This window comes from Asparagus officinalis, chromosome 5 (assembly GCF_001876935.1).
Source record: "Asparagus officinalis chromosome 5, Aspof.V1, whole genome shotgun sequence".
Classification (NCBI taxonomy): Eukaryota; Viridiplantae; Streptophyta; class Magnoliopsida; order Asparagales; family Asparagaceae; genus Asparagus; species Asparagus officinalis.
In genome coordinates, this window is record NC_033798.1 from 125,931,095 (window position 1) to 125,947,719 (window position 16,625).

At 42.1% G+C, this 16,625-nt stretch overlaps 1 protein-coding gene across 1 annotated transcript; it reads right to left on the bottom strand.

Moving 5' to 3' along the window:
- Positions 5,064-14,655, bottom strand: LOC109841176 (putative UPF0481 protein At3g02645). The gene is made up of 2 exons (XM_020410065.1): positions 14,146-14,655; positions 5,064-6,618 (listed from the first exon to the last, which is right to left on the bottom strand). The coding sequence occupies exons 1-2, from the start codon at positions 14,514-14,516 to the stop codon at positions 5,271-5,273; spliced, it is 1,719 nt and encodes a 572-aa protein (XP_020265654.1). The 5' UTR covers positions 14,517-14,655; the 3' UTR covers positions 5,064-5,270.

A 16,625-nucleotide genomic window follows, 5' to 3' on the forward strand; every position in this document is an offset into this window, starting at 1 on the left:
CCACCAAACCTATAAAAGTTAGGGCCGAAATTGGGCTTTCTCCTCAATAAATGAGGGACTCTTTTTGGATCGAATGACCAATCCTATAAAAGTTAGGGTCGTTTGAATCTTTCCGATTCTCGGAGTGGAGATCCCACTCTTAGTTTCATCATTTCGGATTCTGAGGGTGGAGATCCCACCTTGAGTTTCCTTTCCAACTGGAGATAGAATATAAAATTCTTCCTCTTCAGTGCCGGGAGATAGAATATAAAATTCTTCCTCTTCCATTTTCCAGTCTGTCTTTACCCTGAGAAAAGACACAATTCCCAACTTCCAATCCGTGCACTTTGTGCATGGGGAATTTTATCTCAACTCCTAAATAGAGATAAGCCTACGCCTAACACGCGTTGCCGGTTTAGTCGCCACCGATTGAAAAAGACACCAGAATCCAGTCTGGGCATTTTATCCCGAAGCCTAAGTAGGGATAAGTCAACGCTTAACCCGCGTTGCTGGGTGGTTCGTTCCCGTAAAAATGACCGAGTCTACGTATTCAGCATCGTAGCAACAAAAATCCATGCCTTTTATGCATGGGGAATTTTATCTCGAATCCTAAGCAGGGATAAGTCAACGCCTAACACGCGTTGCCGGTTAGTCTTTTGCCGTGAAAAGGACAAAAGTCCACATATTCGACGTTGTGGCAGGTCGTTATTCATAACGCCAAAATCCGTGCCTCACACGCGCGGGGAATTTTATCCCGAACCCTGAGTAGGGATAAGTCAACGCCTAACACGCGTTGTCGGTTTAGTCTTTCACCGATTGAAGAAGACACCAGAATTCTAATCTGGGGACTTTTATCCCGAAGCCTAAGTAGGGATAGGTCAGCGTCTAACACACGTTGCCGGGTAGACTATTCCCGTAACAATGGCGAAGTCTACGTATTCAATATCGTAGCATCAAGTCTAAGGGAGTTCATTCCTTTAGCACAACGTCACATGCGGAACGGACTTAAACAATCCGCATGCAAGCCCGATTCAAACGGTAATCGGTAAAGGCACGCCAAATCCGTTGAAGGCTGAGGGTTTGCCAAAAACCTTAAAGTCTACGTCTGATACACGTCGCTGTTTAGTCTTTTCACAGGAGAAAGACGAAGTCTACGTATTCAATATCGTAGCACTAAAAGAGTTAACTCTTTTAGCATAACGTTACATGCGGAACGGACTTAAACAATCCGCATGCTAGCCCGACTCAAACGGTAGTCGGTAAAGGCTTATCAAACCCGTTGATGGCTGAGAATTTGCCAAAAATTCTATAAATGCGAGTCATTGACGTATCAGCTTCATTAGTTGGTCTCATGACTTGAACATCCAACAAACTTTAGGATAAGATCCACATGTGCGGATGAATTAGCTTTAATAGTTGGTCCTGCAGCCCAACATTCGGGACCGTCATACTCCAATGCCTTAAGAGTTTAAACTGTGTAGACTCCAGCAAATGTACGAATATAAACTATGTTAACGCCGGTCAACGCGTTACAGTAAAGATCGATGCCGGTTAACGCATCAGCAATTTCGCCAAAATAAGGCAAAAGATGACTCCAAGGATTTTAGTTACAACCAGATATGAATTCCCGACGGAGAGGATCAGTTCAAAGTCAACTCAATGGCACGAGCTAAGTTCAGAAAGTTACACACCAATCTCAGTTCAAGATTTCGACAGCGGTCAGACGATAAACGCAGCGCCGGAAGAACTTTACCTATTCGATGAAACAATGAATAGATTGAAGACTGAAGAAGTTAAGAATTGAGATAGTTCAAGGTCACTCTACTAAATTGAGGAGATGGCATATCTTATCCAAAACATTCCAGACTCCTCTATAAAAGAATGAGTCTGAAATACTTTGGAGGGGGTATCTGTAGGCGTCTAAAAATACCTATGGGTGTCCGTACACGACTCGAGACAGAGAGAAGATGATAAACATCGCTATTAGAGTCGCAAGAGCTCGTTTGACAATGACAAACACATGAAGTGAGTCGACGGGTCATACGAAGCAACGGAACTTCGGAATAACGGAAACGAGAGCTGATCGGGAGCTCCACGTAATTTACAAAAGGCGGAGCACCCCTCGTGTCCTATTTATTCCACATATGATTTAATTATGGGAGCCTGTAGATCTCCTCGTCGGCTTTCCAACGCATCTTGAATCGCCTCATTCCGAGGTCGGATGAGTGAGTTAAGGCTGTTACAGTACCCGTGGGTCGGAATTCTGCTACAGTAGCGGGTCGGAAATCAGCTACAGTAGCAAGTCGGAATTTGCTACAGTGCCCGCGGGTCAGAATTTTGCTACAGTGGCGGGTCGGAATTCTGCTATTTGCTACAGTGATTTGACTGCACAAAGAAGTGAAGTTTTGACTATGCTGCGATTTGAATCTGAAAAATATCAAAACATAAAAGTTGTAGATCTCTTCGTTAGCTTTCCAACGCATCTTGAATCAGCCTAATCGGAGATCGTACGAAAGCGCATCTTGAATCAGCCTAATCGGAGGTCGTACGAAAGAGTTATGACCAAAATACCGTAGATATCTCAAACTGACCCGCGCTACAGTAACAGCCGGTCGGAATTTTCCGACCCGCGCTACAGTACCGCGGGTCGGAATTTTCCGACCCGCGCTACAGTAACCGCGGGTCGGATTTTTCCTGCGCGCGCTGTTTCGACCCCAGTTCGGTTTTTGACGGGTTTTCTCGGGATTTGGTCGTTCCTGAGCATCCAAACTGACTTGATATCATCCCCTAGAATGGTTAATCAGTTATTAACTGAAGATAGAGCCAAATCACTTGTTCTCATCCAAATAACCGCTTCCGAAGCCCTATAAATACAAGCTTAGGGCCTCCTTTCAGAAAGGGCGATTGATTATCAAGACGAGGAGGTGCTGCCGGATTGTGGAGTCAAAGGAGCACGAATTTCAGCGAAGGCAAAACAGATCTTGGCGAGTTCTTCGGCATAAAGAAGGAGAGTTCGAGAGATCCGACGCCCGTTCCCGTCCGTCCCTTGAGATTAGGCTTGGTCTTAATCTCGAGAAGAGCCCTGATTTCGCTTGGTCGATCTCAGCGCTTCAAATCAAATACTTCCTCGGTGAAGACGAAGCTCTGCCGAATTTTCCATCAACCGGATCCAGATCTAAGGCGGTCCACGGATAAACCCCGACACAGGCAAAGATCCCACGCAAGCAGAAGACCGATAAACGATCTCTGCGTTTGTTTTGACGAGAGTTGTAACTTTTGTTTTCATTGTGTAAAGATCTTATAAAAAGATTATCTTTTTGTTTTCATTGTAACGACCGAAGTTGTAATGAATACCGCAATGAATACATTAACTTTCGACGCAAACACTAGCAACCATGAGCTGACTGGTCTCTTAATTTAATTGGTCGCGTACAAGGAGCAACGATTGATGTTCGACCAAATTTACTAACAGAGAAAAGGAGGGTCTCAGTTTTACATGCATGTCATCTAAAATCATACGTATCTTTGGACGTTAGGGTTCAATTTTTTAACATAAATAGCACCATATTCGTGAATTTGGATCATCTCCACTACAAAAAAGTAGTAGAGAGACCATTACGTTTAATCTCAATCGTTGATTACTTAATAGGTTGTTATGATATAATCTAAATCTAACACTTACCATACCCCTGTGTATTGCACTCATGCCTAATTTGCACTAAAAGAAAAAATCACAACCACCAACTAGAATCAATGGTTGTGATTATGTAGTGGTACCTCCACTACTTTTTAGATAGTGGAGAGGATCCGAATCCCATATTTGTCTATGGTGCATTACATCGTAAATATCAATAATATAATGTACGATTTTGGCTGCATCCCGACTAATTAAATTATAATATTATTACGAGCAATAATGTTTGTTAAACAAAAAAGAGTGCATGAGAGGGATCCATCAAAAGTTTAGGGGACAATCCAACCTTTTTTTTTCTTTTTTACTACTGGGAATTGAAGCGAAGATCATGGGAGCCTAATCATCCTAGTTACTCATGGTGCTCGGGACAATCTAATCTTCGACCATCGTATTTCTTTCTAAAAACTATGAGTCACCTTTTCAATATGATCAAAATTCTTTTGATATAACATTGTATAACAAATACCAACAATGTAATGCACAATTATCATTATATCTTGCATTCGTCTAGTTTCCCTTGATATTCTATAATCGATGGATTGCTCCACTTCATCTTGAAATTAATGCTTTGTAACAATCATCAACAGTATGTATTTTATCTGCCATACCCTTCACTTTGATGTCATGCTTGGTGTCTTAATTTGGGATGGCCGATGGCGGCAGTGAGGAGCATGCATGCCTTTGATCCCGTCTCGGGGTATATGAGTTGTCTTGCATTAACTTAATTAACTTGGTCCATTATGGTCTTGGTGTTATAAGGTGATGCTGCCTTAATTTGATTCAGAATTTGAGGGCGGTGACCACATCCATGTCAGTTGATTGGATAGTCGACATGCAGATCTTGGCAGTTTTGGGATAGTCTTGGGAAATGGTTAATTAGTTGCATATGTACATGGTGATTTTCTTGGGTTTGTCTTCTGCGTTGAAGCTGGAGAGAGAGGAGAGGGGGAGGAGACGGCGAGGAGGAGGATAGGATTCATTGTTGGAGTCATGGTTGTGTACATGTTTGTAATTTGTGGAAGGGAAGAAAAGGAGGGTTTTTTTCTTTTTCTTTTTTCTCTTTCTTTCATTCTTTTTTTTTTGAGTGGGGTGGGGTGGGGTGGGGTGGGGTTAATTTATAGGAATTATGGGAGGCTGTTATAGATAGACCATAAAAAGTTACTGGAGAGTAGACTGAGCAATTAATGTTCACTCCTAAAAGCTAGGGTTGTCCAAGAAAATCATGCATTAGCTGTTGCTGTTATGGAGTTTGAACCAATGGTGAAGGACTACATTCTAAATTTATTCTTTCAGTTTGACCATTTATTATTTTCCCTCTTTAATTATAAGAGCATAACCAAGGAAAAAATCACTTTTTCCTTATGAAAAATAAGACATGTTAGTTACAATATTAAAAAAAAATCTTGATAAATATCTCTCAAGCTCTAATCTGTGAACCTCGTTCATACAAGTACAATCCTAATTTGTGAATCTTGTTCATACAAGTACAATCCTTCACTTTCTACAAAACACCATACATTGATAGGCTGATAGCTAATTTTGCTTTAACATTAATACATAAACACACTCATGCGCGCACACTACACATGCATGTTAATTATGACCCATCCCCGGAATTTATAAGCTGTGTTAAGTGAGAACTGCAGCTGTACACAGAGCAAAATGCTTGTACACAGCTCAAGAAGATGAGCAATCCTACAGCAAGAAATGTAAGGATGGGCCAAGAAGCATACACGTACTTCTTCATGAGCATCCTACACTTTACCCCCCATCTGCTCCCGTAGTACCTGTTCACATCCCCTATCGTCTTGTCCAAAAACGCTACCTTGCTCAGCCTAACAGACTTGCTCATCCCGTTCCACAACTCCGCTGCCTCCCCGTGGCTCTTCATCCTGTTCACGAGAACCCCGTTTTCTCTCAGAGTCTTCACGTCCTCCTCCGTGTCGATTACCCCATACATTAGCTCGGCGTAACGGGTAAAAACCATCGGCCCCGTTACGACGGAGGCCTCATAAGCCACCAAATTACGGAGTACGACCTCTGTGTTGTTGTCTAGGCTTATGATCGGGAGGTGCAATGTGACGGTCTTCGCGTCGAATCTTATCGTAGTGAGATCTTTGCTAGTTGGAACAAACTTGACCCCTGCTCTGACAAGCTCTGTGACGGAGGGGATGTCGATTTCCTCCACCAATGGTGGTTGTTCTTCACCGTCTGATTTTTTGTCATCGTTGGATTTGCGCTTAGGAATTAGTTGAGAGAAGAAATTTTCGACGGGAAGTTTGATCAATGAGAACATGGGCAGAGCTGTGATTATCTTCCACGGGCATTTAACAATGAACATAATGGGCCTAGAAAAGATCAATCGCTTGATATAACGGATTGGGGCACCATTTATACTAGATATGAGTTTCCACAACCAATTCATAGCCTTCTGAAGAATGGTAGGGTCTCCTTTTATTTCTTCCTTGCTTTCAACAGCACCATTTTGTTCGTTAACCTGATTGATTTCACTTGCGTGCTCCTTTACTTTAGGCACGACAGTCCAGTAAAGAAGCTCCAGCAAGTGAGCATGACGAGTAAAGTTATCCATCATTAGTATCAGAGAGTCATCGGAAATTTTAAAGGGCGAGACTTCTCTCACGAACTCTGTCAAAATGTTTGATAATTCTTCATCAGCGATGTCTTTTTTTGAGTAGACGAGTTTGAAGAGTTTCCGGAGGAGGAAGAGGGGGATTTGGTTTTCGAGCATTGTGATGTCTCTAATTATCATATTGAAGCCGACCTTTGCTCTCTCGTGCTCTATTCTTTTTGAAACAGTCATTGGTTGTGCTTCTCGTTGGGCTTTATCTTGATTTTTGAAGTAGATTGATTGGAGGAATTCAAGCAAGAACGATCCATCGATCGCCATCATCCATGCTAAGGTTTCTCCGTTGACGTCAAGATGTCTGTGGGAAAATATGAGAAGGATTGGTTAACATATTGGCATGCTATAATTTCCTCAACGTTTCATGTTCAATAAGTGATGCCATCAAAATTAGGAGTACTGTCAGTTCAATTCATGCACTGCTCATCTTAAAATGTCTATGTTTTGTAGTTTTTTCTTTATAGGTTTCTTTAGAATGGACCGCATAAAAAGATCGAAGTCTAAAAAGAGATAAGGATTGCTTCACTTGAACAAGATTAAGAAGTATAGTATTAAACTAGTTTAGTCCTAAATGAAGGGGCAAACTTTGATATGACTGATACGGGTGTATCTTCTCTTCGGGAGCTTAGCGATCCTCATGGGAGTTTGAGGATAGATGATTCTCATGGTATCTTGAGAATAGAGTAGAGGAGTCGTGGACGAGGCCATTGGAAGCAACGAAGTCGAAAGGATTCATCAAAACTGCAGAAATTACAGTTGATCTCTGTCCGGTCGACCGGCGTGGTCACGGCGGTCGACCGCATCGTGCACGGACCCCAACTGTGTCTCGGGACTGAGATCGGTCGACCGATGGTGGCACTGCGGTCGACCGGAGAACCCTGTAATCGATTTTCCAGATTTCGTCGTTCTGACCGGTCGACCGACTTGGGCACTGCGGTCGACCGCGTCGCGGATCCGGGCCTGGGTCTGTTTCCTGCTCCAGTTGGGATTTCTGTTTAGTATAAATAGAAACACGACTTTTCTAGGGTTTAGAACTCAGTTTGTAATCAGAAAAGAGATCAGGGAGGTTGTTCTTTGATCTAGAGAGATTGTGAGAGAGAGATTTGTAAAATCCAATTGATTCTCATAATCTAGAGAAGGTATTTTCCTTCGCCCTAATTCAACTCTTGTGTTCTTCTGTCGTTCTTCTTCTTTACCCACTCTTGATAATTCCGCGATCAAGAGTGCTCGCACGGCAACTCGTATCAAGTTGGTATCAGAGAACCTAGATCCTGTGAAGGGGGAACCTGTGTATGGTCCTTACTCGCTCACAGTACAAGAAGCTTGGCGAGATCCTTAATTCCTCGGAGGGGGTCCAGAAATTAAGGAAGGAGAAGATGTCTGAAGCAGATAATTCAACAAGACTTGATGCCATGGAGAAGCAGATTGAGACGATCGGGACGACTCTTACCCAACTCGTGGGCCTCATCAACGGAGGAGACAAAAAGGAGGAATCTTCTTCGAAGGGTAAGAAGAAACTCGTCGAATCCGACGAAGAGAGCGAGAAATCTGATTCAGAGGGGGAGACTGAGATTGTCAAGACTGCTGGACATCAAAGGGGTAAGAACAATTACCAAAATCTGAAGATTGACTTCAAGGTTGAGATTCCTGTTTATGATGGGAGTATCAACGTGGAGAAGCTTGATGATTGGATCGAACGTATGGAGATGTACTTCACTCTCTACGGATATTCGTCCAAGGAGAAGATAGTGTTCGCGACACTGAAGCTTTCCGGGCACGCGTTGACGTGGTGGAAATCCTATTGCAAACAGGAGAGGAAAGCGGCGTCGTGGAACAAGTTCAAGGAACTACTTCGTAAACAGTTCTATCCAGTAGGGTTCCTTGAGGAGCGTTGGTACAAGTGGTATGGCTTGCGCCAAAAGTTTAATCAGACCGTTCAGGAGTATACGACGGAGTTCCAACAGCAGGCGATGGTTCTAAACATCGCAACAGACGAGTATCCCATCTTCATGAAGTACATGGCGGGTCTGAATGATTACATCCGGAAGGAGATGAAGCTATTTTCAGTGGAGACAATCGCAGAGGCGAGCGTGAAGGCCATTGCCATTGAGGGCAGGCAGAAGAAGGGCAATGAGACAAAGGGGGATTCCAAACCATCGGGGAGCAAGACGGGTGGCTCTCAGTCTAAGGATGAGAAGAAGAAGGTTGACTCGGGGAAAGCAGGATTGACATGCAATCACTGCAAACAGACAGGGCACATGGCTCATCGTTGTTGGGATAAGTATCCTCATCTGAAGCCAAAAGGATTGAAGAAGAAGGAGGAGAAGAAGGCGTACGTGATAGCACAGGGTCCGAAGGAGGTTCCCGGGATGACCGAACCCAATAGCAGTCTCAACCTTATGGCGGGGAAGCAGGCTACCAAGGAAGATGACGACCCGAGGGAGCAGCTCTTTGTTCTGAAATTGCAGGTCAAGACCAGCTTAGTGGATGCTATTGTAGATCCAGGGAGTCAGAAAAATCTGATATCTGAGGCATTAGTACAGAAGCTGGGATTGAAGACGGTGAAGCATCCAAAGCCCTATCCATTAGGGTGGATTCAGAAGGAGGCGGGATTGAGTGTAGTGAACCAGTGTTCATTCAGATTTGCACTCCACGAGTCGTATATTGACGAGGTCACATGCGACGTGGTTCCGTTAGATGTTTGCCAAGTTATTTTGGGCAATCCTTATTTGTGGGATAGATACGCAGTATATGATCGGCGAGCCCAAAAGTATACGTTCACCAAGGATGGCGAGCAATTCGTTTTTCGTTCGGCGTCTCTTCCACAGGAGACGAGCTTGGTGACAGTGACTCAGGCTAAGAGGTTGGTGAATGCGGGCAGGAAGTTCGTTTTATTGTTCATTCGACCGTATGAAGAGAAGCTGAGTGGGATGTGCTTGTCCGCCTTGAGCAAGCTTCAGGAGGGAGATCTTGAAAGGTTAAAAGCAAAGTATGCGGACTTGTTTTCGGAGATCACGGGACTACCACCACGTCGAGGTGTAGAGCATGAGATTATGTTGACAGGGGAGAGTTCCTTACCTAACATAGGCCTATACCGCACATCAGTACTAGAGTCCGAGGAGATCAAGAAGCAAGTTCAGGAGCTCTTGGAGACAGGAGTGATTGTGCCAAGTTGTTCGCCTTGCGGGTCACCAGTGTTGTTGGTGCCCAAAAAGGATGGAGGTTGGCGCATGTGCGTAGATTATCGGGCACTCAACAAGATCACAATCAAGAATCGCTACCCATTACCGCGGATCGATGATCTTATGGACCAGTTGGAGGGAGCGAGGTTTTTCACGAAGCTGGATTTGAAGTCTGGTTACCATCAGGTGAGGATTCGGGAGGAAGACACTTGGAAGACTGCGTTCAAGACCAAGCAAGGCCTGTTCGAGTGGTTGGTGATGCCGTTTGGACTGTGCAATGCTCCGGCTACCTTTATGAGGCTTATGAATGATTTGTTGCGACCCTTTATAGAGGATTTTGTGATAGTTTACCTTAATGATATCTTGGTGTACAGCAGGACTTGGGAGGAGCATCTCGTTCATGTTGAGAAGGTATTTGAAGTGTTGCAGGACGGACAGCTGAAGCTCAACGGGAAAAAGTGCGAGTTCGGGAAGGACGAGTTGGTATATCTCGGCTTCATCGTAGGGAAGGGCCAGCGGAGGATAGATCCAGGCAAGGTGGAGGTGATCACAAAGTGGCCGACGCCGAAGACAGTGACTGAGGTGAGGAGCTTCATGGGAGCTTGCCAGTATTTGCGCAAGTTCATTCGACATTTTTCGACTTATGCGGCACCGTTACATGGCCTCACAAAGGCTAAAGTTCAGTTTGAGTGGGGAAAGACGCATGAGGAGGCTTTTCAGTTGCTAAAAAGGAAGATCTCGGAGGCACCAGTGTTGGCGTTGCCGAATTTGCAGCGGACTTTCGAGGTAGAGACCGACGCGTCTAATTATGCGATGGGCGCGGTGTTGACTCAGGATGGGAAACCGGTGGAATACCATTCTGAAAAGTTTTCGGGTGCTGTTGCGAACTACCCAACCTACGACAAGGAGTTCTATGCGCTATATCAAGCAATTAAGCATTGGAGGGTGTACTTGTTAGGGAAGGAGGTGGTCGTGCATTCGGATCATAAGCCGTTGGAGTTCTTACATGCCCAGACGAAGCTACAGCAGGCGCGGCACATGAAGTGGATGTCTTATTTGATGGCTTTCAACATCATTATTAGGTACAAGAAGGGGGCGACGAACAAGTTGGCCGATATGTTATCTCGCCCACCGATAAGGTCGTTGTTGGTGGCGACGCGTATTCAGCCCTTGGTTCCTTTTGAGTATGTTCAGTTGTATGCATCCAGTAGAGACTTCGGTAGTGTGTTTGAGCAGGCGAAGGCTGGTCGAAGGGGGGAGTATGCACTTGGAGATGATGGCTTATTGTATCGTGGGGCATCACTATGCATTCCGGAGGATGGTGATAGGTTGCAGTGGATTCGGGAAGCACATACCTCGCGAAGATGGTGATATTGATTCCTTGTAAGAAGACCGTGACGGGAGCGGGTGCAGCACAATTGTTCTTCGAACATGTGTGGAAGCACTTTGGGTTGCCGAGTTCGATTATTTCGGATCGGGATAGCCGTTTTCTCGGGCATTTTTGGGATTCTTTGTGGAGTTTGATGGACACCAAATTGAAGAAGAGCACGGCATTTCACCCACAAACAGACGGACAAACGGAGGTAGTCAACCGGACTATGGTGCACATGTTGCGGGGGTATAATTCTAGGCATCCTAAGACTTGGGATGAGAGTTTACCATATTTGCAGTTTGCTTTCAATCGGGCGATTCATGGATCTTCAGGGAAGTCACCGTTTGAGACTTGTTATGGATTTTTACCGCCGAGCCCGTTCGATCTTGTGTTTTCAAGTGAAGCCACAGTGGACGGCAAGGAGGGGAGTGAGAGACAACGTGCTCAGCGATTTCTTGAGAAGATTGCAAATATTCATGCCACGGTTGAAGCTCAATTGAAGAAATCGCAAGCTAAGTACAAGGCGAAGCATGATCAACATCGGGTTCCTTGTAACTTTGGTAAAGACGATATGGTATGGCTAAAATTGAGTAAGGAGAGGCTCAAAGGAGAAGGGAAGAAGTTGAAACCTATTCGTTATGATCCGTTTCGGATTATCGATCAGATTGGTGACAACGCTTTTCGTTTAGACTTACCACCTTACTTAGGCATGTATTCGGTGATCAATGCCGAGTACTTGAAGTTGTTTGAACCTCCGTTATTGGATGATGAAGGTGATGACAAGTTGATCTTACCGCATGTTGAAGACTTGTGGTTTGATAGAGAGGAGCCACTGAAAGAAGATTGCATTTTGGAACGGAAGACGACCACGACGAGGCGGGGGACGAAGGAGTCGTTTCTCATTGGACGTCAAGGTCAGGTACCTAGCAAGGCCAAGTGGTTCAACAGAGAAGGAGGGGCTCGCGAGTTCCCTCAGCTGAAGTTCTAACTTGAATGGGACTTCAAGTTCCTAAAGGGGGGACCCATGATACGGGTGTATCTTCTCTTCGGGAGCTTAGCGATCCTCATGGGAGCTTGAGGATAGATGATTCTCATGGTATCTTGAGAATAGAGTAGAGGAGTCGTGGACGAGGCCATTGGAAGCAACGAAGTCGAAGGATTCGTCAAAACTGCAGGAATTACAGTTGGGCTCTGGCCGGTCGACCGGCTTGGTCGCGGCGGTCGACCGCTTAGTGCACAGACCCAGACTATGTCTCGGGACTGAGAGCGGTCGACCGAAGGTGGCGCTGCGGTCGACCGGAAAACCCTGTAATCGATTTCCCAGATTTCGACGTTCTGACCGGTCGACCGCCTTGGGCACTGCGGTCGACCGCGTAGCGGTTCCGGGCCTGGGTTTGTTTCCTGCTCCAGTTGGGATTTCTGTTTAGTATAAATAGAAACACGACTTTTCTAGGGTTTAGAACTCAGTTTGTAATCAGAAAAGAGATCAGGGAGGTTGTTCTTTGATCTAGAGAGATTGTGAGAGAGAGATTTTGTAAATCTAATTGATTCTCATAATCTAGAGAAGGTATTTTCCTTCGCCCTAATTCAACTCTTGTGTTCTTCTGTCGTTCTTCTTCTTTACCCACTCTTAATAATTCCGCGATCAAGAGTGCTCGCACGGCAACTCGTATCAATGACACTCTTACATCTACAAGTAACAATGACAACTAGAATCTAAAGATAATCCAAATATACAAATGAGAAGTAAATAATAGACATAAACGAAAAAAAAACACTCTCACTTAATTAGCAAATCGCGCTAAATGTTGATGAATTATCTAGAACGACTCCACTGATTAGGATAAAAGGATATAGGCATGGCTTGTTATGAAAACTGGTAGCTTTTAAAGCTATATTTTCTCTACATATTATATATTACATCTACCGTATAATAATTGTACTGTAAGTCTTCTTGTTCAAGCTCTTTAATGGGTTGCATTACCTCAAGTGCGCCACAGCGAAGAGGGGACTACTACAACACTTATTTAGGGTCCCTTTGGTATTGCTTTTCTAGGATGTTTCTGTTTTTCTAATTTAAGAAGCAGTTAATAATGATATTTATATTTAAAAAATTGTATGATCATTAAAATTGCTTTTGATTTTAAGAGGGTAAAGACCAGTTTAGTATTACTAGAGCTTATAATAAGTTGCTTATACAAGTAGCTTATATGAGCAATTTACATAAACTATTAAAAATAATCATTTGATAATCATATATTAAAATGTGTGTTCATAAATAGATAAGGAATTTGGCAAAACTGTGCTTAAATATAATTTTCATAAGATAAAAGCCATAAATGCAGTGGCGGATCTACAACATTTTTGGTGGTAGTTCAAAATATACACTAAATTTTTTTCTCAAATAATAGCAGGTGGGAAAAAAATGAAGGAAGGGTTATTAAAGAGAAAAACAATAATTTTTAAACAATGATTTGATTTATATATATAAGAAACAAAAATATTTATAGAAGGCCTTAAAGAGGTAGACAGAACAAAGGGATAAAATGAAAGGAAAAGAAGAAGAAGAAGAAGAATAGAGGGGAGGTAAAAGGAAAGAAGCCTAAAAGAGAAATTTTCGAAGGATGGACGGTTTGAACTCCAGACCTCTTACAAAATGTTACCAACTGCAATACCACTAGGCTATAGAGAACTTTTGTATGAGGTGATTCAAGTGAACCACTTTGAACAAGGGTGGGTCTGCCACTGCATAAATGGTACGTAAACTATTAAAAAGTAGAAGTTGTTTTAAAAAGCGCATCTTGAAGCATACTTATTGAAATTACTTCTACCTTTATACACACCTCTCTATAGGAGATTAGTTCATTATTCCTGAAAAGTTCTATATTTGCGCTTAGATCTCTTGAGCTCCAATAGGAGTTATCTCTGTTATCTATGTTTGTACCTTGCATGCAAAATGTATATTCAGCTAGTTATAACAGAACATGGGTCTCTCTGCAACATATTGTAAAATATTAGAAAAAACTATTAATTACGAAGAGTCCCTGTATTCTATTACCCAACTTGGATGGACATCTCTAGTTCCACTCTTGCAAATAAACTCCCTCGATGATTTTTTTTCCTTCTAAAATAGACCTCATGAGGATAAAATGACCAAAAATATGTCCTACTAGAACGACAAAGGCTCTATCGATCCGTAATTAATCCTATCAGAGAATTATTCAAACTTTTTTTTTGGGTTAATTATCAGAGAATTCAAACTGACGGTACGTACTTGTGATAGTGGCAACGTATCTTATACTCCTCCTTCACGAACTTCTTAACAACACCATCAAACTCAACTACTCCATTAAGCCTCCCCTGAATTCTCCTCGCCGCCGCGATCTTATACCTCTCCATATCATACAACTGCGGCCTCCAATGATGGTACGGACCAAGAGCAAACAACTGAGGCACGTACGCCTCAGGTTTACATAAAACCAAAGCTTGAGGCACACAGAAAATGGACACTCTAGTCTTTACATCTTCGTCGGCGATATCCTCTTTGATCGATCTTTGAACTTCGATTACCCATTCTTGTTCGTTGAAGAGAGGGGTTTTTTTTGTTGAAGAGATGGTAGATAAAGCTTTAATGGTTGAAGCCATGTTTCCCCCCTTTGTTTCTGTTGCACTGAGGAAGAAGCTGTGAAGGGGCTTTAATTTAAAGTGAGTGAGGGAATGATCGAGTTATTGCTTGTGGCTGAATGAGTTCGGAAGATTTTGTAGATCATATGCACGAGAAACATGGTTGCTTTTCTTTTTGGCAACGTGACTAATCATCTACCCAATATTTATTTATTTTGTAGGGTTAATAATAACGTGAAAAACCATCAGAAAGAGTAGAAAAGAGAGAGAATCTCAGAGAGATTAATCCCTTATTTGAGTGCTTGTATTCCTTCTTCAATTAATCAAAGAGATTGTGTGGTGTGGCTCCCGTGGACGTAGGCACGTTGCCAAACCTCGTTAAATTTATGTGTTCCCTCTTGTTCTTATTTCTGCAAGTTTTTATCTTTGATTTGTGGTGAATTTCTTTCTTGCTCAACTTTCTAACAAAGTCCGGAAGGGCAAGGGTTTGATTTGATTGTTTCAAATCCCCAACAGTCTCGAGTGCACCCTCTGACCATACCATCTCCCTCTCCCGCCTCCCCCTTCGCCACCACCAAAATTGAGTGCATGCTCCGACCCTCTTGTCTCCTTCTTCTGTTCTTCCCTCTGCGACCACCAACCTCGAGCATTGCCTCTAATGTCTATGAGAAGATATCCTTCTCCAAGATCACTGCCAAGAAGATGATGCTCTTTTTTCAACTCAAGAATCTACTGTGAGAGATGTTATCTAGAGATTGCTCCCAACTCGTCTCTACAGCTTTCACTTTAAAGTCCAGGATGTCTATAATGGAACAAGATGCTTTTGAATTAGTAATTTTGATGGGGGGTAAGCCATAAGGGACCCAAGATCATGTATGGATCTTGAGTTGAGTATTGTCTTTGATATCCAGCAGATATTTGATGTATTACTTACAAGATTAAGATTTATATGTATTACTCTTTTTAGTAATTTATGTTTGGTATATTAGTTCCATAACTAGTTTTAGATAATGAACATTGTTACTTTAGTTTTATTTTCAAAAGGAGATTTTTGGCTTCCTTTGAGTTAACTACAGAATATCTTGAGTAATAAGATCATTCCACGAGATAGTTATGGTTTTAAAATGTGCAATTTTGTGTTAAGTCTAAGTATTTATCTGTGTAGTTTAAGTCATTTCCTGTGAAATTTAAGTCATTTCGTATTAAGTTTAAGTCATTTCATGTTAAGTCTAAGTCATTTTCTATGAAATTAAGAAATTGTTGTCAAGTCTAACTCATTTCGTGTTAAGTCTAGGTCATTTTTTGTGAAGTTGTAAGTCATTAAATATTAAGTCTAAGTCATTTCATGTTAAGTCTAAGTCATTTGTTGTGAAGTTTAAGCAATTATGTGTTAATTCTAAATCATAACGTGTTAAGTCTAAGCCATTTCATGTGAATTTTAAAGCATTTTCTATGAAGTTTAAGTCATTTTGTGTTAAGTTCAAGTCATTTACAATAGTAAATGTCTTAAACTTAACACAAAATAACTTAAACTTCACAATAAATGCTTTAAAATTCATAGGGAAGGACTTAGACTTTAACACGAAATAACTTCGGCTTAACACGCAATTGCTTAAACTTCACGGAAAATGACTTAAACTTAACATGCAAAAACTTAGGCTTAGCATAAAATTGCTTAAACTTCACAAAAAATAATTTAGACTTAACATGAAATGACTTAAACTTACTACGAAATGACTTAGACTTCACAGAAATGACTTAAACTTCACAGATAAGGACTTAAACTTAACATGAAATTTACACATTTTGCAACCAAAACTAACTCGTGGCGTGATCTTATTACTAAAGGTATTCTTCAATTAACTCAAAGGGAGCCAAACATCTCCTTTTAAACATGAAACTAAAGCAACAATGTTCATTATTTAAAATTGGTTATGGAACTAATATACCAAACATAAATTACTAAAAAGAATAACACGTATAAAATCTTAATCTTGTAAGTAATACATCAAACATTTGCTGGGCATCAAAGACAATACTCAACTTAAGATCCATACATGACCTAGGGTCCCGTATGACCTACTTCCCTATCAAAATTACTAATTCAAAAGCATCAAGTTCCCTTACAGA